The sequence below is a fragment of the Conger conger genome, chromosome 18 (assembly GCF_963514075.1).
Source record: "Conger conger chromosome 18, fConCon1.1, whole genome shotgun sequence".
Lineage (NCBI taxonomy): Eukaryota > Metazoa > Chordata > Actinopteri > Anguilliformes > Congridae > Conger > Conger conger.
The window spans coordinates 18,110,472-18,137,436 of NC_083777.1; the positions used below are offsets into that span (position 1 = coordinate 18,110,472).

General features: G+C 39.5%; 3 protein-coding genes across 4 annotated transcripts; 1 reads left to right on the plus strand and 2 right to left on the minus strand.

The window, feature by feature from the left end:
• Positions 1-9,674: 9,674 nt before the first annotated feature.
• irf1a (interferon regulatory factor 1a) lies at positions 9,675-14,560 on the minus strand. 2 transcript variants are annotated; one of them, XM_061228480.1, is made up of 8 exons: positions 13,836-14,560; positions 12,471-12,570; positions 11,751-11,930; positions 11,199-11,291; positions 10,965-11,111; positions 10,750-10,802; positions 10,475-10,577; positions 9,675-10,146 (listed from the first exon to the last, which is right to left on the minus strand). In XM_061228480.1, exons 1-8 carry the CDS (start codon positions 13,920-13,922, stop codon positions 10,076-10,078), a joined length of 834 nt encoding a protein of 277 aa, XP_061084464.1. In that variant the 5' UTR covers positions 13,923-14,560; the 3' UTR covers positions 9,675-10,075. The 2 variants fall into 2 exon arrangements, with proteins under 2 accessions (XP_061084464.1, XP_061084463.1); XM_061228479.1 differs by having other exon boundaries at positions 9,676-10,146; positions 11,199-11,294.
• Positions 14,561-16,245: 1,685 nt separating this feature from the next.
• LOC133117886 (myb-related transcription factor, partner of profilin-like) lies at positions 16,246-19,749 on the minus strand. The gene is made up of 3 exons (XM_061227395.1): positions 19,613-19,749; positions 17,281-17,701; positions 16,246-17,036 (listed from the first exon to the last, which is right to left on the minus strand). The coding sequence occupies exons 2-3, from the start codon at positions 17,678-17,680 to the stop codon at positions 16,330-16,332; spliced, it is 1,107 nt and encodes a 368-aa protein (XP_061083379.1). The 5' UTR covers positions 17,681-17,701; positions 19,613-19,749; the 3' UTR covers positions 16,246-16,329.
• A 1,471-nt stretch (positions 19,750-21,220) lies between these two features.
• kifbp (kinesin family binding protein) lies at positions 21,221-26,654 on the plus strand. The gene is made up of 7 exons (XM_061228022.1): positions 21,221-21,780; positions 22,149-22,247; positions 22,909-22,988; positions 23,254-23,437; positions 23,728-23,821; positions 23,982-24,094; positions 25,075-26,654. Exons 1-7 carry the CDS (start codon positions 21,331-21,333, stop codon positions 25,951-25,953), a joined length of 1,899 nt encoding a protein of 632 aa, XP_061084006.1. The 5' UTR covers positions 21,221-21,330; the 3' UTR covers positions 25,954-26,654.
• Positions 26,655-26,965: the final 311 nt, after the last annotated feature.

A 26,965-nucleotide genomic window follows, 5' to 3' on the forward strand; every position in this document is an offset into this window, starting at 1 on the left:
GACTGTGCAACTGGCCAGAAACAGAAGTGCATAGGGCTTTGCAGACACACTTTCTGATGCTGCATTTGATACTGTTATCAGTAGTAGAAGGGACGACTTTAAGGAAAGAGAGATATCAAAATTAATTTGAGAGGAAAGCACTTTTCCAGTCATATTTAGTCTTACTGTTTAGAGTATTTGTCATACTGAATACAGAATAATGGAATGGAAAGGACCATATACTTCTGAAGGTGTCTTACCTTACTGAAAAATGCCAGTGCAAATATCATTATGCCAATAAATATGCATGTGAAGTTAAATAAGAACCTCTTCAACTTCTTTGGCTTCTGTTCATTCTGGATAATAGGTACCTCTCGGGCCCTGTCCCAAAACTCTCTGGTCCTTTAAAGCACAAATATGTCCAATTCAGAATGGGTACAGAAATGGTAAATGTCCTTTGTTATAAAACATGGATGCTATAAAACATTTCATGGATTTCTACGGATGGAGCTGGTGTCTAAGAAAAGCTTGCTTACATCATTGTATATTTAAGCAATAACTCATGACAGGCAGTGGTATATTGTCATTTTATCGCGGCTAAGGGGTGTTGTTCGGCCCGGGATGCAGTGGAGTAAAGGATATACCACATCCTGGAGTCAGTTATTGCTTTTATAAAATGGTTACCAAATATGATGATATGGATATTATGAACACAATTCAATTAAAAGCATTTTTTCATGAACAATGTCATTACAAGAATAATTAACAAGAAAACAGTTCCCTGTCAATGTCATTTCCAAATATTTTACTTTATTAGCACAAAAAAGGACATAGCAAGAAAATATTAATACAAAAACAGAACAAACACCATGTCACAACACAAAAAACAGCAACAAAAAACATAACAAATGTGTGCAAATATTTGTGAGGGGAAATAAATAAAAAATAGTAATTCTAATAATTTTATAATGTCTAAAAACGGATCCCATGTGGAAAAAGACCATGTAGTCTGCAGTCGTACCATAAAAGATGACTGTTGAAAAATCACTGTAAATATAAAAGCAGTATCCCTTTATAAATAGCTATGATGTGATTAAATGTAGCCAATATTATCAGATAAACCAACTCCTTTAGACTACAACATATTTGCGTAGCAATGTGATAACCAATGCAAACAACCTACCTTTTACGCTTGTTTTGCATGTTGGCTTTTGAAGATTTTAAATATTAAATAGTTTTATCATTGCCCATTTTAAAGATGATGTAGGGCTATCCTCGATGATGGAGATGGTTGTGGCTCTTATTTCAGTTCAGTTGCAGCCTTTTATAGCACAAAATATTTTACTTCCTCATCAAACTTCCTCATATCTAAACAAATTTTGCCATTTTGTCTCCCCCCTACTTGTATACACACACGCATTCCTAATCACAAAGGGGCTGTAATTTCCTGGTGGCATATTTCACAGGTTGAAGAGACTGAAGTGGAGAAACTTACTCTTGCTATAATTTCCTTTTAACCAGAAGTGGAATTTGGGAGGGTGTGGTGTTCTGTCATGACCATGGAGAGACTCAGAGCACTCAAACATAAACCCTGAGTCTGGCCTAATTCATGAAAAATATTATTTAATGAATGTTGAGTAGGCCTATTGTTTGTATTTAAATATACATTATACTCCAGTGTGTGCTACAGAACAACTGGCAACCTTGAAGAAAAAGGCTGCATATAATAAATAACACAGATAATTATCTATGTGTTAGATTCAAACATATGGGAAAACTACTTTTCTTAGGAATCTATTTTTTTTTCCTGAAAATCATAGGTGTCAAAATTACAATTATCTAATAAATAAATAAAATCAAACAAAGTGAAATTATTAATACATTTGACTTAATTTAGTTTAACTCTAAAGGAACTATATTGTCTCATTCCTTCACTTCCACCCACAACAGGGGCATCACTACTCTAATCATGTTTCAATGTTTCATGTTTCAGTATAAAAATTAGGTAACAAGCATGCAAAATCCCTTCATCCATCAGCATGGGAAAAGCCAAAGTGTGGTGGGAATTTAATTTATTCCTGTAAGAAAACACTCAGAGACAGAGACAGAGACAGTAAATAAAATCCAATCTTTACTATGCGCATAGGGTCCAAGTTGCATGCAAAAACAAGGACAAAGGTTTTTCTCCTTTGTCTGGATATATGTATGCGCAGAGCGTAACAAATGTAGCGTAATATTCCCAATGATCAATATTCAAAGACAATCCACCACTCTTCTCCTTACTACAGATTGTTTATTCATATCTCCCCCCTTCAAGGTACTGTTTATGCAGATATATGTTTATGCAGATATATGTTCTCAAAACGTTCCCACGATGTATACGCAGGGGCCTGCGCACCTGTTCATTCCCTGCGCGTCTGAGAAGTCTATCTTATCTTGTTTTAACTCCCTATGTCCAGGGGGAAGATAATCCCCATGATAACCTCCGTGGTTCTGCAGGCCCACAGGCTCCCAAGACAAGATAATATAGAACACAAGGCCGTAGCCTTGGAGGCCCACAGTACAGAAAGGGAGAGACATCTCAACTCACACAGTTACAGAAAATAATATTCATTAGCACAAAGCAAGTTATGATACTTTAATAATTATGTATGATCTGGATCACTCCAGGATAAGCAATTAATAATAGGATAAGCAATTAATAATAAAATAATCACATAAGTGTAATTTCAACAACAAAAAACTGTCAATTCAGAAGAGAGGGATCGTAACTGATCATTAGAAGTTTGGTAATGGGTACAAAAAATATATACATAAATGGTTAAACATGCCAGTTAGCACTGTAATTGTTTTGAACTTATGGAATGGGGATTTCAACACCCTAATTATAGTAAACTTCATGTATCTTTTATGAAATTTATATTCAACTCCTCTTAAGCTTGAGTTAATCAGGATTGCCCAAGTTAAGCATCACCCATTTTAATGTTGAATCCAGTTGTGATTTTTTAATATGATATGAACAAGCATAATATTCAATTGACTTATTAATTCTAATAATTGACTACTCTTTTTTAAATCAATGAATGGAATAATGAAAACAGCATTTTGTTTCATTTTTATTTTTATTTTTCATTTACACGCACAATATGAACAGCTTTGAGCACTCATGAAATCCATTTGGATCCTACTAACAAACATACGAAAACTTTGATAAATCCCACATTGTTTGTTTAAGTGCATTTATATATCAACTCTAGTTTGACATACAGTACTGTTCAAAAGTCTTAGGCACCTGTATAACATTCTGTACAGAGAAGATTCTTTCAAAAATAATTCAGTGAAAGGTCCTAAATAAACATACTATACATTTTACATTACATTTTTGTATTTTAGCAGAATAGTTAAAAACTGAATCAAATCAATATTTTTTGTCACCACCCTTTAAAACTGCATCACTTCTCTGAGATTGCCAACACTGTCCTCCAGGGAGGTTGCTCCAAGCATGTTGGAGAACTTGCCACAGTTCTTCTGCAGACTTTGGTTGGCTTCTTGCTTCTGATCTCAGACAGCCTTGATCAAGTTTTTTTGTAAAAAGTAGTCAATTGCTTACAGTAATAAGTTACTTTTTTTTAAATTTAATACAAAAATGTCTCTATAAAATTAAATCTTTTGGAAAATGAATATTAGGAAATCCCAAATGTGTTCTTTTATATAAACCAAAAAAAAAAACCATATATAATATAGTCTAGGGTGCCTAAGACTTCTGCACAGTACTGTATGTGGTCCAAACCATACCATAAAAATAAATTTTTAAACATGACATAGCCGTATAGATTATTATTGGTGATGTTTATTAAATGCAGCCCTTTTTCTTCATTTTTATTAAGGGTGCCAATAATTCTGGAGCCCAGTGTATGCTCTCTTTCTGATTAATGATGTTCCAAACTGTTTTCTAGGGTAAGCCTATTGTTTGGCCTTGTGGCGGTGTGACGTGGCAGTCAGAGGAGAATGCCCAGACTGATCAAAGGTGACAGGACGGAGACGGAAATGCAAATAACTGCATTACGCATAACAACGCATTACGACAGTGGTATGCAGAAGAGTCTTAATTTATGAGAAAAAGAGTAATGCAATATGTCCTCCTTTTCTTAGACATCGCACAGTGATATGTGGGAGAACTTGTAGAACGAGAATACGGTCTGCTGTTCACATGTGATTGATTTGAATCTCACAGGTCCAAGAGATATTTCACATAGCTGGATCAAGTGTCATATAAAATCTTTGAACATATGAATACCCATCAGTTATACTGGTATCTGCACAAATCGTCCCCACTCTGTATGGATTTAGAGGGATGGAAAAACCTTGGTGCTCAGAATAGCATGCCCATTATTACCATTGTGAGGTTTGCTGGCCTGTGTCAGAAGAATCCCCATGTAGGTGAAGCCTACAGTATGCATAATTTTTTTTTTTAAGTCATCATCGTCAGCATTCCATCATAAGTTAAGATAACATTTAGAATAAAAATAGTCAAATATTAACAGAATTAAAATTCCAACCAACATTAGGAGGAAATACAGACCCACACAAAAGTATTGGAACAGCAAGGCCAATCCCGTTGCTTTTGCAATATACTGAATATATATTTGGGGTTGCGATAAAACATACTGTTAACTTCAACTGCTAGGGGCGCTTGGCTTTCAAATTTCGGAAACACAGAGGTCGATTTCAGTGGTCTTTTGGTTGCCTGTCATAGAACTAGCATGCTTGCAAAAAATATAGATCAACACGTTTGGCTAGGCAGGGACAGTTACTCTGGATTTTGTTAGGAGTGCCCCTCTCTCCCCTGTGTACTGACTGGGCTCACCATCTGTGTTGGGGCACCTGTTTTGATTACTGTGCCAGCAATAATTGCATATCTACGAAGTGGGACATCGGCCCGGTTGGGTGCTCCAGTGTTCACGTTGCAAGCGGTCTGAAGTGGTTTTGTGTGTTTGTAATGCTCACTTTGTATAAACACCAAGTGATTACAGGCAGAACATTGGCTGCAAAGTTGCATTCACATTAAGCCTCAATGAATATTGCTTCATTAAAATTGTGAGTTGTCGGACTGAAGTGATGCAAATCCTGTGGCGCTAGTTCGGGCTGACAACTTGAGAAATGCAAAATCACTGTCAGCTCACAAGATGCTAACAATATGCCTTAATGGACTGAACTGACCATATGTCAGTTGTTTTTGTTGTTGCCATGTCCCACTGTTATCTCGCCCTACTTTCGCTCTTGTGCTCCAATAATCTCTTGCTTCCTTAACTCATTCTCTGAGGCTTTTTTGATATATCATGCTCCAATATCCCTAAGAATAACACTAGGGAACTGGTGGCTCAGTTTACAAAAACTTCCTAAACAATTCTTGATTTTTATTGCCCCTCAGCAGAGCATAATGCTTATGTCAAATCCAATATCCCAACCATGGCTAAATGAAAGTACACACTTAGCCATGGTTAAATGAGTGGAGAAAAGCTGAACTTAAAATGAAAGGTTGACAAATTACAAGTCTCCTGTAACATTCTCAAGAACCACATAATTATATACCAGAACGCCATGAAAGGAACAAGAGCATTGTTCACAGATCTTATCTCAAATAACAGTCATTATTCAAAGTTCAGTGTCATTCAATCCACTCCCTGTTCTTCAGTATTGAGCCCACACCAGAGAAGTATGAAACTTTTTTGTCATTTGTCACGACAGCAAATCACAAATCCCATCTTCCAGTAGAGATCTAAATTCTACTATTATGAGGCGTTTCAAACCTGTCTCTCTTCCGGTCTTAAGTGAAACTGTATCAGCTGATGTATCAACTGACAGTTATCTAACCACAAGCATGTTTTCTTCCTTTTATAAGCATGATGTTGTCCAACACCTTCTGAAAATATTAGTTTAGACCCATAATTTGTTTATAATTAAAGGTCCATTCTATATTACCATGTTTCAATTGACTTTATCAGCAAAAAACTTTCAGTGTGTCAGACTGATATTGTAAACAAATATAGTACCAAGATGGGTACAAATTCAATACAACAGTGCTAGATGAATATACAACTTACAGGACAGGGCAAAAGAACAAGACACAAGAGGTATATGAGTGGTACTAGATTACAAGAATTGGACTAGAATTTCAGTATTCTAATAAAGGTATCCCCCACTATTTAACTTCACCAGGTGTTGGCAGCATTTTATACAGTATACCATTCTTTGCCTGCGTATTTGCCTGCGTACCAATCTAACTAATTATAGTATAAGGATGCAACTTGAACTTGGAAAAGCACAATGCACACAGAAGCAGCCGATGAATCACTCTTCAACGGAATAGTTATCATTGTCACTGATCAATGGGTGCAGTTTGATTTATTGCACTCCATTAGATTAACCGACCAAAAAATGTCTGCCCAAACATTCAAAGATTCAGTGAATACTGTTAGCTACTGGTAGCTTTCATTGCAATACTGTTGCCAAAAGTCCTTTTCTCAATCTTAGCCAATAAGTTCGAATCCCGGTCGGCCAGGGCCTCTCTGTGTGGAGTTTGCTTGTTCTCCCCGTGTTTGCGTGGCTTTCCTACGGGTACTCCGGTTTCCTCCCACAGTCCAAAGACATGCAGGTTAGGCTGATTGGAGAGTCTATATTGCCCGTGGGTATGAGTGTGTGAGTGAATGGTGTGTGTGCCCTGTGATGGACTGGCGACCTGTCCAGGGTGTATTCCTGCCTTTTACCCAATGTATGCTGGATAGGCTCCACCCCCACTGCAACCTTGATAAGCGGGTTAAGATAATGGATGGATGGATGGCTGGATGTAATCAATCAGCCTATTACTGTGGCAGTGATAAGAGGCCTGGCTTTAGTCTGCGTGTGAAAGAGAACTGTATTCCTAAGGTACAGCCAAATGCTTGTATGTACTGTGAAAACTACAATCAGAGATTACATTACATCAACCTGCCCCTCCCAGACAAAACAATAACAATACAATGCACAAATATAGATAAAAACTCTCAAATTAAAAAAGAATCGAACAATGTCATCTGAAGCTGTACATGGCACATCCACTGCCCCAAATAAACAAAAAGCCTCCAGTTTCTTTTTTCCATGTTCAACGTTGAGTCTGGCTACTGGGGCCTGACACTTGACCCTGAATATGACCCGCCTTGTCTTCATTCCCCCTTTTGGCCATTCCTGACAGGAATTTCAAGGAAGAGGCACAGCCAACATTATTACAATAGTCTGCTTTTACCAAGATACCGTTTTATCAATACAGCGTATTTCCCGTTTTGCTGCTTTCCGAATGTGCATTAAAAGCGCACCTGTCAGAGGCACAGATCTGATTCGCACGTTATTGGCTGTTTTGTCAGTCAATCTGTTTTTACGAAGACACAGTCTTTTTGACAGGTTGATTGATGCCAGTACTCAAGACAATAATTAATTCATATAGTTTCCAAAAGCTCTTTCAAATGTTACATGTAAACATTCTTCTTATGTCACATTGAGACATTTTGACGCTTTTAATCCAAATCGATTTAGAAGTGCATAGGTTCTTCCACAAGTTAAAGGGGGGATCAGGAGGGAGGTATAGTTTGAAAAGGTGTGTTTTTAGTCTGCGTCGAAATAGGGGGAAGACTAACATGAAGTGACTGGATAAGTAACATGCATCAGAGCTGGTGAGAATGTGATTTTGGACAAAGCAACAATGTGTCTGATCATCATTTAAATTAATTTAATAAATCATTTTAATGAAGTGAATTTGTTATAGATCCGTGACCACAAATCCTTGGACAGGCGTAGTAACAGGTGAAACGCGTTTGGCTCGTCCAAATATTTGTTGAACAAACGCGTTAACAGTCAGCTAAACACGATAATACACATTGTTGCTTTGTCCAAAATCATATTCTCACCAGCTCTGATGCACGTGTTACTTATCCAGTCACTTCATGTTATTATTCTTCTCAGATTGAAACAAGCCTGTACATATTGGTATTATGTTTGTGTACCAAGGCAAGGATTGCAATATACGTTGTAGTTTGTTCTGCAGAACAGTCCATGACTTTAATGGCCTTAAATATAGTCAAACAATTGTTTTTTATTCTTGGTCCTTAAACATATAATTGTCTCATGGTAACCATATATGACATCATGTATGATATACAATGTAATTCAGATAAGTCATAATTGGTGCAATTTTAAGGCTATTCAGTGCGCTGTACGCTAAAACAGGCAGAGTTTACTACATGTGACTCCATTTCCTTTTCCATATGCTCCATGCCACATTTTTTAGCACACAGCGCACTAAAGTAAGTAAATTGTGCCCTTTGTGTCAATTTAGAGGAAGAAAAAACCCAGGGTTTGCATAATTCATTTTTGTTTGGTGGTTTGCTTAGAGCATTTGTTTATTGAATAGCCTTAACTTTTGTGAGCTCAGAGAAGGGTCTTGATGGCAAAAGAGGCGATAGCCTATTTATTTGTCATTGCCAATGTCATCCTGTACATTAGCTTATTACTAGCCTATAGCCTATTAATTTATGTTTAGTCTTAGTAGACTAGTAATTTGAAATGTGAAAGTAGTAGTAAGGTGAAAACAATGAAAAAAGAAGCTAGGAGATATGGTGGCCACCCCCAGACAACCATTGGACCCGCCTTGGCCACCCCAGTAAAAAAAAATCATAGAACCCTGCCGTGTATTTACAAGCTGCGGTAATCTGCTGAGAGCTGCACATGCCCCAAATCTCCACTAGATGGAGCCATTAAGCAGGGAATGCTGCACACATAGCATAACCTTACCAACCTCATCTTCCCGGAAACCTTAAAGGCACAGTGCACCTTCTGGGTTTTCACAAAAATTTCTGATGAAACTGCCTGTTTTACAGTGCCAAACTCGGGGAATTGTGTTTGTGCCAGTGGTGTTGTTTGTGCTTGTTTGCCCTGCCCACCTGCCATGTTGTGCTGGCAGGACAGGCTGGGCAGGTTCCAATCCTTTCATTTCTGATTTGCTTTTCACACAATTGCAGAAAACCTAGTACTCTCTCTTTTGGGGTCTCTCAAATATTTGCTACCTGTGTGTGTGTGTGTGTGTGTGTGTGTGTGTTTGTGGGTGTATCTGTTTGTGTGTGAGTCTGTGTCTGTGTGTCTGAGTCTGAGTCTTTCTCTCTCTCGCTCTCTATATGTATGTGTGTTTAAGTCGAAACTAAATTACACAGTTGTTGTGATTATATTCCGGTTTTAAAGCCTATATGGAATTGGGTTCAAAGTGCTATCCCAAATATGACTGGATGTTTTAACTTTGGAGGAGCAAAAGGGATTAAAATGATTTATTATGTTCCACAACAGAAATTGCTGAGCTAATGGAGTGGGAAGATGCTAATATTAAAATTACCTGTATCAAGTAGCCTAATGTGATGTATGTATTTGATATAAACAGGTTTGTCAAGCTACCTTGTGTTGCATGCATACACAATATTATATTTCCAAACCTAGCGATGGCAGAATAGGAGTTATGCCAATGTATCTCATTTCATAACAGCACACATGACATCACCAGGACTCAAAGGCATACGTAAAGAATTGAGCCTGCAGCTTAAATATGTTTTGCAATATCTATCTTATCTATAGAAAATAAACCTCTCACACAAACAACATGTGTACATTCAGGGAACTTACTTTAACATATTCAATTGCTTTAATGCACACTTGTAGCACAAATGCTAATGCACAAAACTGTAGATTATGTCTGAATATCAAAACTTTTTTTGCAATAAAAATATCCATGTTTTCAAAAATAGGGAACAAATTCATTCTAAAAAATTGTAATATCCATAAAGCTACATGATATTCCACATCCGTGTCATCCAGTAATCAGGCTTAGTTGAGATTTGTGCTCTTGGAGGTCTGTAGTTGCCGTAACACCATGCAGATGCAAATCTGAGGGGTTGGACCCTGCTGCTGGTTAAAAGAAGTTTGTTGCTGGCATAGGGGATCCCATTCTCTGGAGTGACCTAAAATCATTAGCTGTTGGAAGTTCAGCAAACTGCTAAATGATTGGTCTGATTGGTAGCTTCTACTGTCCACTATATATGTGTGGATCTGTCTGCACTGAATATCCAGGGTAGTCTGTTCCATCAGCTGCATCTGCCAAAACAATATATTGAAAAAATAATACAAATACAAAATTGATACATTGCTAAACAGTTCCTGAAATTTCTATATCTGATTTAAGAAAGTTATACCTTACATGACTAATATCCTCCTTTAAAATGTTTTTTTTAATTAATGAATTAAAAACAAATCTTGTTGATCAACAGTTCCTTAGTAAAAAATAACTTTAAAGACCCTGTTTGCTGTCTTGTTAAAATGTCAATCTGTTGTGTGTTACACATGAGGGGATAATACATCTTAAATGTGCTGTATATTATACATCAGGAGAAAAGGCATTATTAATTAGTTGTGTGTTACAAACCAGAAGACATGTTATAGTATATAGGGTTCCATGGTGTGGTAGATGGCCTCCAGCCTCTGTAACTATCGTACGCTGGTTCTATGGTCTTCAGGTGGTCTACTATCTGCAGAAATGTAATTAACACAATTTTGGTACCAAAAATACTCCATAAAGATCACTAATGTCATAAATGTAACAAAACAAAAAAAAATGTTTGGGAGAAAGAGATATTTTTCTTGATTTGCAAAAAAATAATAATAATAAATGTGACTGAATGCACCTTATCAGCTGCATACCTTCAGAACAGCTTGTGAGTGCTCACTGCCCCCCATAGAAAGGTCTGTGTTTCCTGAGGAATGGAGAATTTATATGATTTTTATTTGTTCTTTCCAGTGAATTTCTCCTTCAGGAGTGAGAAATCTCATTTCAACAGTCATTCAACACTATATGCATAAAACAGGGGCATGAACTTTGTACATATGCCACATGAACCATATGAATATTGTGATACCGATTGTTTGGGGATAGAGAGGCAGCGGTGAGAGGAAGGTCTCAGGGGGGTCATTGCTCAGGGTGATCGAGGTCACGCAAGGATCTCTGCTGTGGAAGATTCCAGAACCATACTCATCCTCACCCCCTGTGTACTTATAGAAGGCCTCTACAGAAGAAGATAAAGGACCTGTGTTCAATTGCAGAACCAGTTACAAACCAGTGCTATTATACTTCTGATGATGATCACACTAACCTGTGAACCTCTCAAGTGAGGGACAGGTGTCTGGCTGACTGGAGAACAGTCCACCTCCATCACACTGAATATCTGATTCAGACTTTCTCAACCCTACTGAAGAACACACACAGCAGACAAATATGCTTCTCAGACACTTCAACATCAATGGTCAACATCCAGCATCCAACATCCATTAATCATTGTCATACAGTAGCGCAGCATAATACTAAATTGTGGCATTAATTAAGTAAAAGGAAAGCCTTGGTGCTCAGTATTTTCCTCTGGTGATTCTCTGCCTGAATACACAGATGTATATGATGGCTACTTTTGACTTTTATAAAGCATTTTCACTGGCTGGCAGACAGAGCACTTGGTGAATTCAGCCTCCTGCTTCTCACTTCCTGAAACTTCACCCATGGTTGCTATCCATGCAACTACGCAGCTGATGAACACTACTGGTCAGGTCAGTTTGATGAACAAAATATGGGTTATGAGTTATTATAAATCATGGAATATCAAGTAAAGTATTTCAACAAGTGGACAGTAGGGTGGACCTTGAATGCATTTTACCTTTCCTGCGTTTAGGAGTTTTAGTGGACGGTAGGATCTTGTAGACCCTGAAGGCATTGTTTCCTTTTTTAATGCTCTTATCATGAAGTTCCCTCACATCTGGCAAGGAGTTCAGAGCACATCGGAAGTTGGCTTTCCATGTCTTGGGATCAGGCTTGTCAATTTCAGGCTTGAATCTGCCTGTGGAACATAAAATATAATGACGGAACATATCAATTCCAGTGGCTATAGTGTGTTTCATAGAGTGAAAGCACCACAACACTACACCATACATGAAGACACACCATATTGTTACATCAAGCTACTGTATTGATAGCACATATTGCATAGATTGTAATAGACTGAATTTGTTGGATCAATTACTCAATGGGCTCAACAAATCTGGAAGATGAAAAAATTATTGGTATAGTGTGGTAAATAGTGCTTCTCTTGCTTGCCTAGCTAGCATTTTATTAAGTATCATAAATCCTAAGCATTTTACAAAAATACAATGAATATCATGTCTTGCTAAAAAGAACCATGATCAAGTACCTGCAACACACATTTGTTATGGTACACTGAAAATTCAAACAAGTGTTAAAAACATAACTTATCACCTTTGGTGACTAATACAGGTCCATACGATCCTTGTATGTAATGTATATTTTGTACCCGTGGAAAGGTAGATTCACTGCTTGCTTGAAGCACACAGGCCAAGGTTGCCCAGACATGCTCCCTTACCTGTGTGCATTGCCCAGTTCCGAAACAGAGTGGCGTCCTTGTCAATATTCCAACCATGTCGAGCTGCGTGTTTCCATGGAATCTGAAATATCCCAGCTGTCTGAAAGTATGGAAATGTGCCAAAGAGAGTCTCTGTTATCTAATGAAGTGCATGCTATAAAGTAAAATAATACCAGAAACATGTCTCAACAGTAGGGCTGTCCTTTAGTTTATTACAGTAAGCAATTTTCTCAGTAGGAGCCCTGTCAGAGAACTCTGTGTTAAGCTATTACTTAAGATGTTTTCACTGTGGAATAAAGAACTTTGGACTGTGTTCTTCTTGAAAACGACTTAAGCTATCAGAACAAAGCAGAAATCACTGAACAAGGGTATATAGTAAACATAGTATTTGTTCATATAATTTGTTTTGCTCATTTTAATGTGATTACATTAAAATATCTGATGGATATTAAGGAACTTTATTGTTTAAATCTTTTTGCAAAAGTTGTGATCACAAGGAAACAAATATAGATCAAACATTTTTAAATAGAAGTGTCTTTTTATCCCTTTAACTACGTTTTGATTATAAAATGATGAAATAGCAGTTGCACCCGTGATTTTTTGTTTGTTTGTTTGTTTGTTTTTTGAGAACAAGGATTTGATTTTTAAAAGTACTGGGTAGTCCTGGTAGTTTTTCTTGAGATGTGTGGAAGGTTCAGATTGTTCATTCATTGTATAATATTTGTTGAGATAAAAGTTATAAACATTAAATACATTTAGAAACATGAATAAATTAAATATTAAAAGATAACAAATGAATCCTCCATTGATACCATGGATAGTACTACACTACAGTATTTTTTATTTTTTAAATTAAAACTGATACAAAAATGTCACTTCTGAAAATACTTTGCCAAACCATATTGATCCAAAATACTCGGTAATCATTCATAAAATTACAATTATATTATAGTGTAATTGCAAAATAATCTGGAAAGATTATGTGTCATTTAACGTTTCACTTTAATCTTGAAATTGTTTGAATTTTATTGTACAAATATTTAATATTAACACAGAGGCATTATACAATTCATTCTGATACTTCAAAATACAAAATAAATATCCATTGACCTTACTTTACTCTTGTCATTTATCTGAAAATATTAAATATACAGTAATCTAACCGTAGCAGTTAAACAATGAAATCAAGTAAATCTCTATGGCTAAAAGAAAAATGAGGGTAAATACATTTCAGAACCGTCCTGGCAAGATCAAAAGTTGAAACCTGTTATAATTTTCAAGATCAAGTTTCCATCACTAAATAAATCACAACAAGCATTTGAAGGTACCCTGATTACCGTCATTCAGTGCATTATTTTCTCTTACCTCATCCAGCCAGATGACTCCAGGATACTTTCCAGAGTATATCTGCTCCTCCAGCCAGGGTCTTAGCCTTAGACGACCTTGGTGCATCTTTGGCTTTTCCTCCACCTCCCCAACCAGGTCTGTCTGCTAGTGCGTTAGCCCACAGCCTTCACCAGGCACCAGAGGCTACAGCCAACTACAGTATTCTGCACTGACATTCAGGACCGACCTGTTGAGATACCTGACTACGGCTGAGATCACTTCAAAGTCCTTTATGAATTTGACCCAGCATCGAGCGTCTGACATACACGCACACGCACGCAGATTCATACACCTCTGTCAAATCACTCGGCATGGGCTGTGTACACACTGAGCTGAGTTTTAAAGACAGCGTTAGTTTGGTTGCAGCGCTGCTTGCTTTCAATAGTTTATTAATCCAACCGACTCCTCTTCGGAAATGATCTGCACTGCTGATTTGATACAAGAGCAACCTGTTAAGCCAGCCTGTGCTCACGAGGCGTGAGATGGCAGACAATCACGACTCCGTTCCCAACACCACTGACAGCTTTTTCTTTCCTTTTAATCATTGTTATTTATAATCAATCTTATTCTCAAATGTACAACGGCATTTTAAAGACATATAAAGTGGAAAAACTTTAGTTTGCAGTTGACTCCACTAGGACAATGCAGGGTGGTCAGCTGACTTAGAGGAAAGCCGCACTTACCTCAGCGAAGATGCTTGTCATTCCATCAAAACCACGGCGCTGTACCATCATCTGCACCAACAGGTTTACAGTGTACCTGTTTCCAGAGAAGCACTGGAGAATTACTACTTTTGGCAATGATCCTCCTTCTACCGTTGCAAAAACAAACACCCACACTTCACCTTGCAAATATATTTTCACTTAATATTTTGGACAGGTTTGCAATGTGGGTGGAGCAAAGGATGTGTATCTGATGGAATGGCATTTATATTGATGCTTAAATATTTGCTTTGCCCCCCAATTGCTGGTATCCCCATTAATGTCAGCGGCAAACGTCCATAACCGTCAATGATCTCTGTGACAATTAATTTGCAGAATATCCCACTGCACCCCCAATCCTCCATCACTACTCCCTGTAGATGAACAACAGTGGAATGTGGGCCTTGTAAGAACATAGACGATCAATTCTAAGTTCAGTTTCCAGCTGCATAGATGCTTATATCTGCAGCAAGGTGATGATTTATGTGCATAAATGGGATTATCTGCAGAACTTGAACGTGAAAAGTTCCTTTGTCACCAATAATACATTTTCTGCCATGAGGTCTATTCTGCTGTGCGAGAAATGTTTTTTATTAAGAAAATTAACCCATCCTGAAGATCAATACAACTATATTTTTGTATTTATTCTCAGCCATGGAAAGTACTGTACTTTAATGATTCTGTCAACCAAAATAAATATTCACACCCATTTCCATTTTCAGTATTTCCCAAGTTGGTCTTTTCCTGTGTTTTATGTGACTGAGATTATTAGTTTAATTGGGGGGAATCTTTGAAGTTCCTTCAGTGTATATTTCTCAACTACCCTCTTTAATTCAAACCAAAATATATTTGTTGAGGTTCAAGTGTGGAGACTGAGATGACCCTTGCAAAACAGTCATTTTGTGTGGTAAGTTGACCATTTCTTGGTTTACTTTGAAGTACCTTTGGCATCATTTGTTGAGGTTTGGCCAGAATGTGTTGGTACTAGCTGGAGTTCATTGACTGTAACAAGAGCCCCAGTAGATGCAAAACAACTCTGTAACATTTAACCTTTGTTGTATCAATATAAAGAATATAGCCTTCCCATAATGAATGGTCGTTATAAAGCAAGTTAAGATTTCAATTTTACTTTCTGGCAACAATCAAACAGATTTTTAATGTTACATATTCTAAGAATGTCCTCTGACATTGTGAAAAATACAAATAACTATACATTTCTATCTTAAAAAATAATTGTTTTTATTGTCTCATAAATTAAAGGGCTCTATTGTTTCTGCCACACAGAGAATGCACCGTCATGAACTAATAAACAGTCTGTGTGACTCTTCAGTGTGACCTGCATGTTGTATCACGATGCTCAACCTAACATCCCGGTACTTCCCAAGCTTCTAAAGTTTACATAGCCTACTTATAAAATTGACTCCCACTGACTTTTAATCCTTACGAAATCTTCCCCAACCTCTTTGTCTGGGAAAATTCTTCTTGATGACTCTGTTTCTACGGATGACTTGCAGTTGTATCAAATAACCTGACAAAGGATAAATACAACTTGAAAGCAAACCAAATTACAGGAGTGACATTTTTGTGTGACAAAATATGTATTTGGTTTGTGAACACACTTTCTAACACACAGTTATTGAAATATTGATAAGGTCTTTATATAAACCTGAAATACAGGCATAAAGGTGTTGGGGTTCCACAGAATACAGTAGTCTATAGAGTATATATAGGCGTATTATAGTGTTTATATTTGATATATAAATAATTAATGGTCAGCTTTGCACTCGGGAGTTATCTTCCTCCACTGGCCTGCCGTCCCTCCGGCCGCTGGGCATAACGATGAGCGGGCGCTCCTGGTACGAGGCCATGAGGTCGATCACGCGGTCCTGCAGGCAGTTGGTGGCATCGATGCTCTCGGTGATCTTGTGCTGGATGCCCATCAGCTCCTCGGCCACGTCCGACACGCTGTCGTTCTTCTCCGCCAAGCGGGACGCGATGCGGGCCACGTTCTTGTTGGTCTCGCACATCTCGCGGTAGAGCAGCCGGTTCTGCCGCGTCAGCGAGCGGAAGCCCTCGCGCAAGGCGGCCGTGTGCTCCCGGTGCGCGCGCAGTAGCTGCTGCTCGAAGGAGCCCAGGGCCGCCGGCCTGCGGGGGCAGGGCACAGCCTGGGCCCTGACAGGAACTCGCAAACCAGGACAGGAAGTCACCACCCTGCTACTGGTATGGGAATCGTCTTTGTGCAAGTTCTCTGATCTGCTGCCAATGAGACATCTTCTGTGAACTTCAGCTTTAATGCTGACATTAGGGTGTGGAATAGACACGGGAGTAGAAGAACAGACATTGATCTCAGTGTGAGGTACTGGAAGGACAGAGACGGGTGGAGTTTCCTCATAGGGCTGATCTTTTAACTGAGTTTGCTCTGGTTCAACAGATGGTAGAGATGTTTCTGGTGATACTGAATCTGTATCAAGAAATAAGTCTATGAAAGAAAAAGATTTAAACATGAAACACAGTCGCATGCAATTAACACTAACATAACAAGCAAGGCTCAAATAGCTTATTCATGTCAAAACTAAGTTTGTAGAGCTGGTCTGCTGTTTAATTTTATGTAAATCGACAAAATATTCAACACCTGGCAAAATCCAAAAAAATGTGTATTGCATAACATATTAAGCAACAAAATAACATTGAGTATATGGATATAGAAGGAACGCCAATACTACCTTCAGGAAGGTTACAAGCCGTGGAGTTTTGCTCCTCGTCTTTTATAACAGTGTGAATGCTGAAGGAGTCGAAGACTTTCCTCTCGTCCGGGAGCTGGTTCAGAGGGGAAGGGGAGCTGTCACGAGGGACGTGCCGTCGCGCGTCCACAACCTTCGCCTTCGTCCGCCGCTTCAGATCCTGCCAGCGCCGCTTCACGTCGTTTATGCTGCGCTGGATGCCTGAGGCGGAGCAGACCCTCTCCGTGATCTCGAACCAGATCTTGTACTTCTCCCGCGTGGCCAGGCAGTTTCCCTGAAGGCCAAACAGCGCGTCCTCGTGCCTGGTGACCTCCTCTAAGAGGATGTCCAGCTCTGCGTCTGTGAACTTGTGTTTGCGCAGTCGTTCCCTGTGCAGACTCATGCTCGCTTAAGTATCTCCAAACTGCGGAGCAGAAAATAAGGAATGTTTGTGTTATTCTTGCCTTTGCATTAGCCATATAATAATGGCTTTTTAACGCATCCATATCAAGAGTGCCTTGGTCTCCTTATCTCATCATTCTCATCACCCTTGTTCCAAAGAGCACTTTTTTGGATTTTACTGTTTACCAAAGACGTGCTCCTCTCGGTTTTCTCTAGTTTGGTACTTGGGGGGACTCAATGTAGGCCTATAATTTATGTAGCTGTGCTGCTTTTTCTTACATTTCTTACATTTGTCTTTCATTTTTCTGGCAAGCTATTGATAAATTAACATTGTTTGATTGATTTCATGTTTCAGTTCAACCATTACTTTTCCACTTATTTTCCCAACTGCCAAACTGCTCTGTTGCATAGTTCTTCATTTTCCATAAATGGTTCCATTTCAGTTTTAGTTTCAACCAGGCAACCACCCACATAAATTGGAACAACATGGTTTCAACTATCAGTATGTAATTTAATCAGTTAAAAAATTATATTTTATTGATTCATAGACCTGAAATGTGAATATGGCGAGCATATTCATTCTTTATGATTCGCTGCTATCTCTGAGAATTTAGCCTTAAGAAGATCAATCATCCATCTGTGGACATGAGTTTGACAACTCATCATGCAGGGCATTTCACCTCATAGGATATTTGTTGTACTTTTTGAATGTTATGTAGCACTTGGTGAATTATCTTTGCCTGGAGTATTGCAGGGAAATTTAGCTAGTTAAAGTATGTTATACTGCCCATCTTGAGTAACTAATTAATTCTGCAACACAAAACATGCAATATGCTCAATTTTGGAGTACAAAGTTTACAAAATTGACATCTGTGATGACTGTTTCTGCTTGTTTGGGGTACGTCTTTTAACCTTCCTCTAAACACAGTGTTGTTGTGACCTTCCCAACACGCAGATTCTCTTATTTCAAACAAGACCCTGTTGAAAAATCCAGCTATGACCAGCTTGGCATGACCAGCAGTTTCAAAACTTGAGATGGTCAAACCATGTTGAGTATGGAGCTGGTCTGAACTGGTCAACCAGCTATCAGCTGTTTCAAAACCGAGTTTCAGTTGGGATTTTTTCAGCAGCGGACAGTACCACCATTTTCGCAATAGACAACTCTTCAATTAAGTAATGACCCAGCTGAAATAACCTGGTTACGCATTCAGCTGATAAATGTAATTATTTTTTAAGCAAGCTCTATTTGATGTCATTAAAGCAACTGAATGAGTAACAAATATAGGATGGCCTATATGTAATCACGCCAAAACTACATTCTTTTAATTCTTGGAAAGCTAAAGGACTGATTCCTGGCATTGGCATTTCATTAACACTTAATGTGCAAACTTGTAAAAGCCAAATATGACACCCTTCTAGTTGACTGTACAGAAGTCTTGGTCAAAAGTAACATTTCAGAACTTTGGTCAATATCTGTTTATTCGTTCGTTTTTAATCCTTTCGTGAGATTCTGCTCATTTTGCTGTTATTACACAGTAGCGCTGTTTTTGCCGCAGCCATGATAGCTTGATAAACAGGAGCCTGTTCTTATTCCGTCCGGTCTGTGACGTTTAGTGCTTTCGTTCAGACAGCGCGAGAGGCGCTGTTTGCCTGAAGAAGAAAAGCCAAAAGAAACTAAGAAATAAACAATTGCGCAGGTATATTTTAGAGAATTACGTTTAGCAAGGCATCCTGTTTTGCGTACCTATTCTGTCTGGTTCCATTTTTTCACTGTACCTTCTACTTAGCATTACCATGGTAACAAGCGCATGAAGAACAAATTGCGCTGGAGCTTGGTGGGTAAAATTGACTTGATAAACCTCACCAACGACCCAAAACAAACGATTGTTTACGAGTAATTCATATATTTTAAGTTGCAGGACATGATGCTTACCTTAGCAGCTGGTTTTCGAAATAAGTGTGCTATTTGCACGACGATAATCTTCCTTAGCCTATGTAACCGTTTACTTGTGGAGTAGGAATGGCTGCTGTACGCTATTTGCGTTTGATTGCTGCTGACGCTGACACAGTGCTTCCTCAAGCTCTAGGCACGACTAAATTATTTCATCATGTTTGTTTTGTGTTCAGTTGCTCCTAAAAGAATTAGTTTTTCATGCCATAGTGCGTTTAGCTACGGGTATTTCTAATTATTATTAATACATTTCTTATAGGGCATTTTTTTGTGACACTGTACAATGTGTTTTTAAGATTGAGTGATATGCTACACATAGACAGACAAAGCGACTCCCGTTTACTGGCTGCGTCCACGTGTGCAGGCTACATTCTATGGTCCAGTGCTCCCAGGTTTCACTCGGGAGACGGACTCCATGACACATTTTTGTCACATCATACGGGATGGAGCTGTCACAACAAATTATAAAATTTGTTGTGACAGAGGCTAGCTTGAAGCAGGAGAGAAACAAATCTGAAGAGCGGCATAGCTTAGTGAACATTCACTAACACTAACATATACTTAAGTTCACCCCTTTGCAGTAATGCGTTTGTTAGTAGATAATTGTGTATGTTTCAGTTTTATCAATGACAGATTCAAAATGACAAGTAATGCAAGCTATAGGCTATAGATCAATAAAACTGTCATTACGCTTAGCTTCATTTAGCTAATCCCTTTGTGATATTTTCCCTGTTGTGCTATGGATGTATTTTAATAATTTGAGAGAGAAGATCTGACCTAGTGAATAGCCTATGCCAGATTGTATTGATTATTTTCAATGAGCACCTTGTGGTGTTTACTTATTACAAAATAGTACAGAGTTGATACCATTTCATTAGGTGCCTGGAAATGCATTTTGTAGGTGTCCTTGTAAAGGTAAGGTTAGAACCTTAGACAGTCTATGGTTAGAACTGGCTTAATCACTACAGCATCACATGGGCCTACCACTGTATTGATTGCAAACAGACCTGGTGTATAGTCGACAGTGTCATGTACCGTAAATGTGACTGCTGATGAACATAAGAAAACATTAATTTTGTTTTACAAAAGGTAAATGGTTGGCATTTATATAGTGCCTTTATCCAAAGCTCTTTACAATTGATGCTTCTCGTTCACCCATTTCACCGCATTTCTTGTATGTTTACTGCTGCTATCATGTTATAATAATGTTTAATAAATATATGTAGCTATTTGACATGGGTACTTTCACCTAACTGTAAATTGTCTTAACTTTATTTTATTTAACTTCATTGACATTGCTCTGGGTTCCAAACCCACTGTATGGCCCTGCAATACCACAACGCACTATAATCTTTTTTGCAATCATTGCTGATTCCAGAAATGTCATATTCCAATAATACAACTTGGTGCAAATATATTAATTCCTCTCTTGAAAAATATTGTAAATGCATTTGTCATCACCCCTCCTATAAATTGCAGTATTGTTCTGCTATTTCTTTCGCATAAATGGAATTATAGAATGTCCCCGAATCATTAATGACGTCATGTCAGTGGTTGTCTTCGCAAAGCATCACGGGTGAAGGCCAGCCGTGTCTGCTTGTTTTTACGTCATTAGTAACGGCCACTAGTCACACAACATAGAAAAATCTGTTTATTTCTTACTTGGAAACCAGGCCCTGATCTGCGTTTGCCTGACAAAAATGGCTTCTCTCAGCAGTTCAGAATGGAGGTCCATTTGCGAAAAATTTCGCCGTGCTCAAAATCTCTCCGAGATTGAATCTCGAAAAGACCCAGAGAATGATCCGTTTCGCTCTAAGTACAACGCCAGGGAGCTTTTGAAAGAGATATACAGCGATCTGAAGAACTTTGATGCAGGGGAAAATGACAATGATGACAATGACCAGCCACAAGAAGAACAGTGTTCAGATCCAGTAGAACCAGAAGGTGAAGGCAGTGGCACCGGTCATGCTGGTGATTCTCCTGCCGGTTTAAGAGCAGCCAGACTGGGAGTGATTGAGTATTACCTGGGTGTAAACCATGTAGAGACGGAGGAGCTGTCTGCTGGAGAGGAACATTTGATGAATTGCATTAAATTGTTGGATAAATGCACCGTGTCACAAGAGAACGTCTCTGTGTTTATTCAGGCGAGGGTAATATTTCTGAATTAACTTATTTTCCTCATGATTTATATTTGATGTGACGTTGGTTAGTTAAACTTAGCCAATGTACAGTAACTGTGACGTTTCATTTACGTTATTTGCATGTCAGTTGTGATTTCTTTCTCGCAGGAACTAGTTCAGATAACTGCGTAGCTTATGCTAACGGCTAACTAGCTAAGTTAACGTTATTTAACTATTTATTAGCTTGTCCTCTCAATGCACGTGCGATTCTGCCTGGCTAAATACCGTTTGTTCATTATAGGGATGGATATCAGTAATTCTGCCAATGTCCTGGTTTGGCTAAATTGCAAAGTAACTGTTAGCAATTTATATCGCTATTATTGGTCTGACGTTTTCAGAATCAACTGGGCATCCTCTGGGCTGGTCGAGATGAAATCGACAAGGCGCAAGGATTCCTGGAGACTGCGGAGTCTATGTATGTTCGGTATATGAAAGAGGTAAGCTTAGTTTGTCAGGTGTTGGGTAAAATAACTGGGTACTCTGGTTTATGAAAAAATATTTAATACTTCGATACTTTAGTTTCTCGTAACTTGCCAGCTTTACAACTACACGGTATCCGTACATTCGTGGGTGTGTTGTCTCAAGCCATAGTCTGTTTTAGAGCATGGTTGAGCCCTACATTCATCCCTCCTGGAAGGAAGTACCTTTGCGTTGCGTCATCTCATGCTCAAAATATAACTAAAAAACGGAGTGTGTGTAAGATGTGTGTTGTGTGTTGATTTATAAACAGGTGTGTTATTTTAAAACTAATGGAGGTTTTGCAAATGTTCCGTCTGGAAATACTATTCCCTATACTATACAGTATCACCCTTACTATTGGTTACATTGAATTGGTTGCTTCATGACAGTTTTCATAGAAAATAATTATCATTCATTATAGTGTAGTTGTAATTTACACTAATTGTGTAGTTTTCAAAAGTATGTGATTTTCATGATGGATGGTGATCTGACATTCTTCTCTCTCAGACCATTTTAAGCTGTGTACTTTGCACTGCACAGCAGATATGGATGTGGCTCTCACTGTGCACAAACAGCGTAAATTTGTGACATTTTGAATATTTGTTAATTTATTTTTATTTGATTTATTTTTGTCTAAAGGTTGGCCAGCCTCCTATGGACCTCACAGATTTTTTCATGGTAGAAGAGGAGGCATTATCCCCACAAGAGAGAACAAAGCAGTAATGTTGTTTCAGCTCTCTTGAATTTGCTCATTTTTGTTACCTGTGGGTGTCTGTGTATTTGTTTGTTTGTTTGTTTGTTTGTGTGTGTGTAGTTGTATGTCCTGCTGGACATGCTTTGAATATCGTGTCCATCTGTCTCCACACAAGGATTTTGGGCCTTGATCAATGTGTTTAACTTCAAAAAGCCGGGAAGCTGGGACCGAGATAAGGGGATAAACTGAGGAATAGATCACTCCCAACGCTTTCTCTTTCGTCTGAACAGATTTGAAATGGCCTATACCCACACCTTGTATTACCTGGCTCAAGTGTACAAGAATCTGGAGCAGTATGAGCGAGCAGGGCGTTACTGCCACAGCACCCTCCAGAGGCAGCTGCAGTTCAACCAGTTTGTGCCCCTGGAGTGGGCCATCAACGCGGCCACTCTGTCCCAGTACTACATCACCAAGGTACATGTATCCAACTCAAAACAACAGTTCAACATCAGACTGCTTATAGTAGTGAATGGAAGTTGAGAGTAATCATACGTTAAAAGGTTAGGTTACTGAAAGCCTTATTTCTGCGACTGCCAGTACATGCAGAGTAATTCCTATAGTAATGATCAGTGCAGTAATGTCGGAAAAAATGCAGTCCCCAGGTCCCGAGAATGGTTTAAAAAGTTGTTACCTGTCACATGATTTTCTTAGACATTATGTGTCTTGTTACCACGCCACTCCATCTGACCTGTTTGTGTCTGTAGTCTTGTTACATGGAAGGCCGACACTGTTTGGCAGCTGCCTCTGTCATCGCCGGGCTGGCTGGGGAGGTTCCATCTGAAGCTGCTGCCCAGGAAAGTAGGTGTCCAATCTTACTTAAATTTGTGAATTTGAGGAGAAAATCAGGGGTTTAATATTGGGTAATTGGCTACATCATTGCACTGAGTGGTTAGTTATAAGTTATACATACTGTCTGCATGTCATGCCTTGTTGAAGTATTTTGTGACATTTGCTTTAGATGAGGCAGAATCTGAGAAACGGGAGCAGCTTGGTCAGAAGAGGGCTGAAATATCCAGATGTTGGATCAAATACTGCCTGAATCTCCTGCAGGATGCCAAGAAACTCCTGGAGGTACCTTTATCTGATACTGTTTCCTTTGATTTTCATGAATGTTTCTTACTCCTTATCTCAAAATCTCATCTGTTGATTTTCCAAAAAAACTCTGTCATAACCCTGCCAGAGAATCTTTAGAATCATACCAGTATTAACAATGCTCACCACTAGGGGGGGCTGTCGGATTAACACACTCAGGAGGCAGAAGTATAAATACTCAAATTTGAATAATTCACAAAATACTTTGCAGCAAGGAACCAAAATTCTTTCAAATAAATAATAGGTCTAATGAAAGAGATATAGTGGTATCAGCGCTGGAAAAACATAACTACAATAAACAAATAAAAACAGTATCTTACAAAACTGCAGTGCATCTATGGCATTGAAGAATGATTAATGCGCAATCGGCCTACAATCTAGTTTACAACTCTGCTAGGCTGCTTGCATAACTTGAAGTGAAGACCAACCCACAATATTGGTGCCCAGTTTTTAGTTTTTATAACATGTTAAACATAATTAATAAGATATTAAATGAGTATAATCCCATTATAAGCAGTGTCCTTCATGATCAATGATGGCATAAACAAATTGGTGTTGGGAACCCTGTCACTACAAAACATGGTATGGTATTGACGTGGCGTTAATGACATCAGTGTAGGCTTGTGCACTGTACTGTACGCCGACCATTAAACTAAACACTGCAACAATCCTAATGGTTTGGGAACTGGGCTTGTAACACAACATTTCTGGGATAATTCAGTCAATTCAAAGCTCAGGCACTGCCATTCTACCCTTTTATATGGATCTTAACCTGAAATGCTTCAGTAAATAAAAAAAGAAGTTGCAGAAATGTGTTTGAGTGGCTGTGTAATGCTCTAATGAAATGGTTCAATACTGATTACTTTATTCCACATTTTTACAAAGTAGCACGTTGTTTGCAGGGATTTGTTTGCATTTGGTAAATGTCTGTGGGGTGGGGTGGGGTGGGGGTTATTCAGGATAACATTGGAGAGCTGGACACGGACAGGCAGGCCGAGTTGAAGAGGTCGCGGCAGCAGGAGGAAGACGAGAAGGAGAGGGGGAGGAAGAGCGCGGTGCTGTTCAGCTCAAGTGACACCTTCGACTCCATCTGCAGCCTCGAGGAGAAAGTGAGCTGCGCCTTCCCCCTGGACTTCGATGAGGCGCGCGCCGTCTTCCTGACCGGCCAAGCCCACGTCAACCAGTCCAAAGAGTACTTCCAGATGGACGGGCACGTGACGGACCACATCGAGATCCTGCAGGACCACAGCGCCCTGTTCAAGGCCCTGTCCTTCTTCGAGGAGGACCTGGAGCGACGCTGCAAGATGCACAAGAGGAGGGTGGACATGCTGGAGCCGCTGTGCCGCGACCTGAACGCCCAGTACTACCTCCTCATCTGCCGGCAGCTGCAGTTCGAGCTGGCCGAGACCTACTACGAGATGATGGACCTCAAGCTGGCCATCGCGGACAAGCAGGACGAGCTAGATGCTCACTCCATCAAGAAGTTCAACCACCTTTGCGCGGCCTCCATGAAGTACTACCAGATGTTCCTGGACTCCATCCGCTCGCCAGAGGGGAAGTTTCCGGAAAAGCTGGAGGACGAGGTGCTGCGTCCGGCGCTGGTGGCGAAGTTTCGTATTGCGAGGCTGCACAGCCGGCTGATCTCGGCGAGCCCCACGGTGCAGCTGGAGAACCTCAGCAACTCCCTCTCCTGCTACGACTTCCTGGTGCAGTACTGCCAGGAGCACCCCGAGGCCCGGCAGGCCGTGGAGACTGAGCTGGAGCTCAGTGAGGAGATGGTCAGCCTTCTGCCCCTCAAGATCAACCGCCTGAAGGCCAAACTGGTCTCTGCAAACTGAGGCCAAACTGGGCCCGACCATCCGAGGGCACCGCTTCGCTCCTCAGACTTAAGGCCAAACCGGCCCGCTGAAACCAAGGGCCAAATTTGTCCCCTCAAACTGAGGGCCAAATTGTGCTCTTCAAACTGAGGGCCAAATTTGTCCCCTCAAACTGAGGGCCAAATTGAGCTCTTCAAACTGAGGGCCAAATTGGGCTCTTCAAACTGAGGAACTGAGGGCCAAATTGGGCTCTTCAAACTGAGGGCCAAATTGGGCTCTTCAAACTGAGGGCCAAATTTGGCTCTTGAAACTGAGGGCCAAATTGAGCTCTTCAAACTGAGGGCCAAATTGAGCTCTTCAAACTGAGGGCCAAATTGGGCTCTTCAAACTGAGGGTCCAACAGGCCCCCTCAAACTGAAAGCCCTGCTGGCCTTGTTGTAAACGATACAACAACAGAATTAAAGCCTTATCAGTCAGTTTCAGTGCACTGCACTCCCCCTTCAGCTATAATCACCTTTCCTTTCAGTGATATTGATAAAGCCTTTAGATGCTGTGAATCCCCCATTACACATAACTTTACATTTAACCTGTCCTCAGAATGTGCATGATCTGCATCCTGTTGTCTATAGCTTGCATTCTGTCATTTTGTTTGGCCATGTCTCTGCAAACTGACATGATAATATTGGTATTCTGTGTATACAAAATAAACAATAATATTAGAATTACGGACTTGTTCCAGTTATTATAATTGTTATGTTACATGTTTAAACAGAAAATGGTTATTGGCTCCCTACATAGAATGTTTTCATGGCACGGATTCGGTCCTGAACTGTCGGGACGTATTTTGAATACATGATTAAACTGACTGACAGTTACAACACCCCTGTCGGGTAAACAGCACTTTTTCTGTGAGACAGAAAAGCAGGGCAGCTCAGTATCCTTGCACTGTGAGGTGCATCTGATGTGTCTTCAAAGCAAAAACAAAGGAATTGGCTTTGCTGTTCCAATACCTTTGGAGGGGACTCTACTATGG

Excerpts from the sequence above, each read along its gene's own strand:
- irf1a (XM_061228479.1), bottom strand. The coding sequence starts at position 13,922 with ATGCACCAAGGTCGTCTAAGGCTAAGACCCTGGCTGGAGGAGCAGATA. Across the intron at positions 11,931-12,470 it reads GAACTGGGCAATGCACACAG|GCAGATTCAAGCCTGAAATT; the intron begins GTAAGGGAGCAT and ends TATGTTCCACAG. Across the intron at positions 10,803-10,964 it reads TCTCTATCCCCAAACAATCG|GAAACACAGACCTTTCTATG; the intron begins GTATCACAATAT and ends TCCATTCCTCAG.
- LOC133117886 (XM_061227395.1), bottom strand. The coding sequence starts at position 17,680 with ATGAGTCTGCACAGGGAACGACTGCGCAAACACAAGTTCACAGACGCA. Across the intron at positions 17,037-17,280 it reads GGCTTGTAACCTTCCTGAAG|ACTTATTTCTTGATACAGAT; the intron begins GTAGTATTGGCG and ends TTTCTTTCATAG.
- kifbp (XM_061228022.1), top strand. The coding sequence starts at position 21,331 with ATGGCTTCTCTCAGCAGTTCAGAATGGAGGTCCATTTGCGAAAAATTT. Across the intron at positions 23,438-23,727 it reads CCCAGTACTACATCACCAAG|TCTTGTTACATGGAAGGCCG; the intron begins GTACATGTATCC and ends TTGTGTCTGTAG. Across the intron at positions 23,822-23,981 it reads TGAAGCTGCTGCCCAGGAAA|ATGAGGCAGAATCTGAGAAA; the intron begins GTAGGTGTCCAA and ends CATTTGCTTTAG.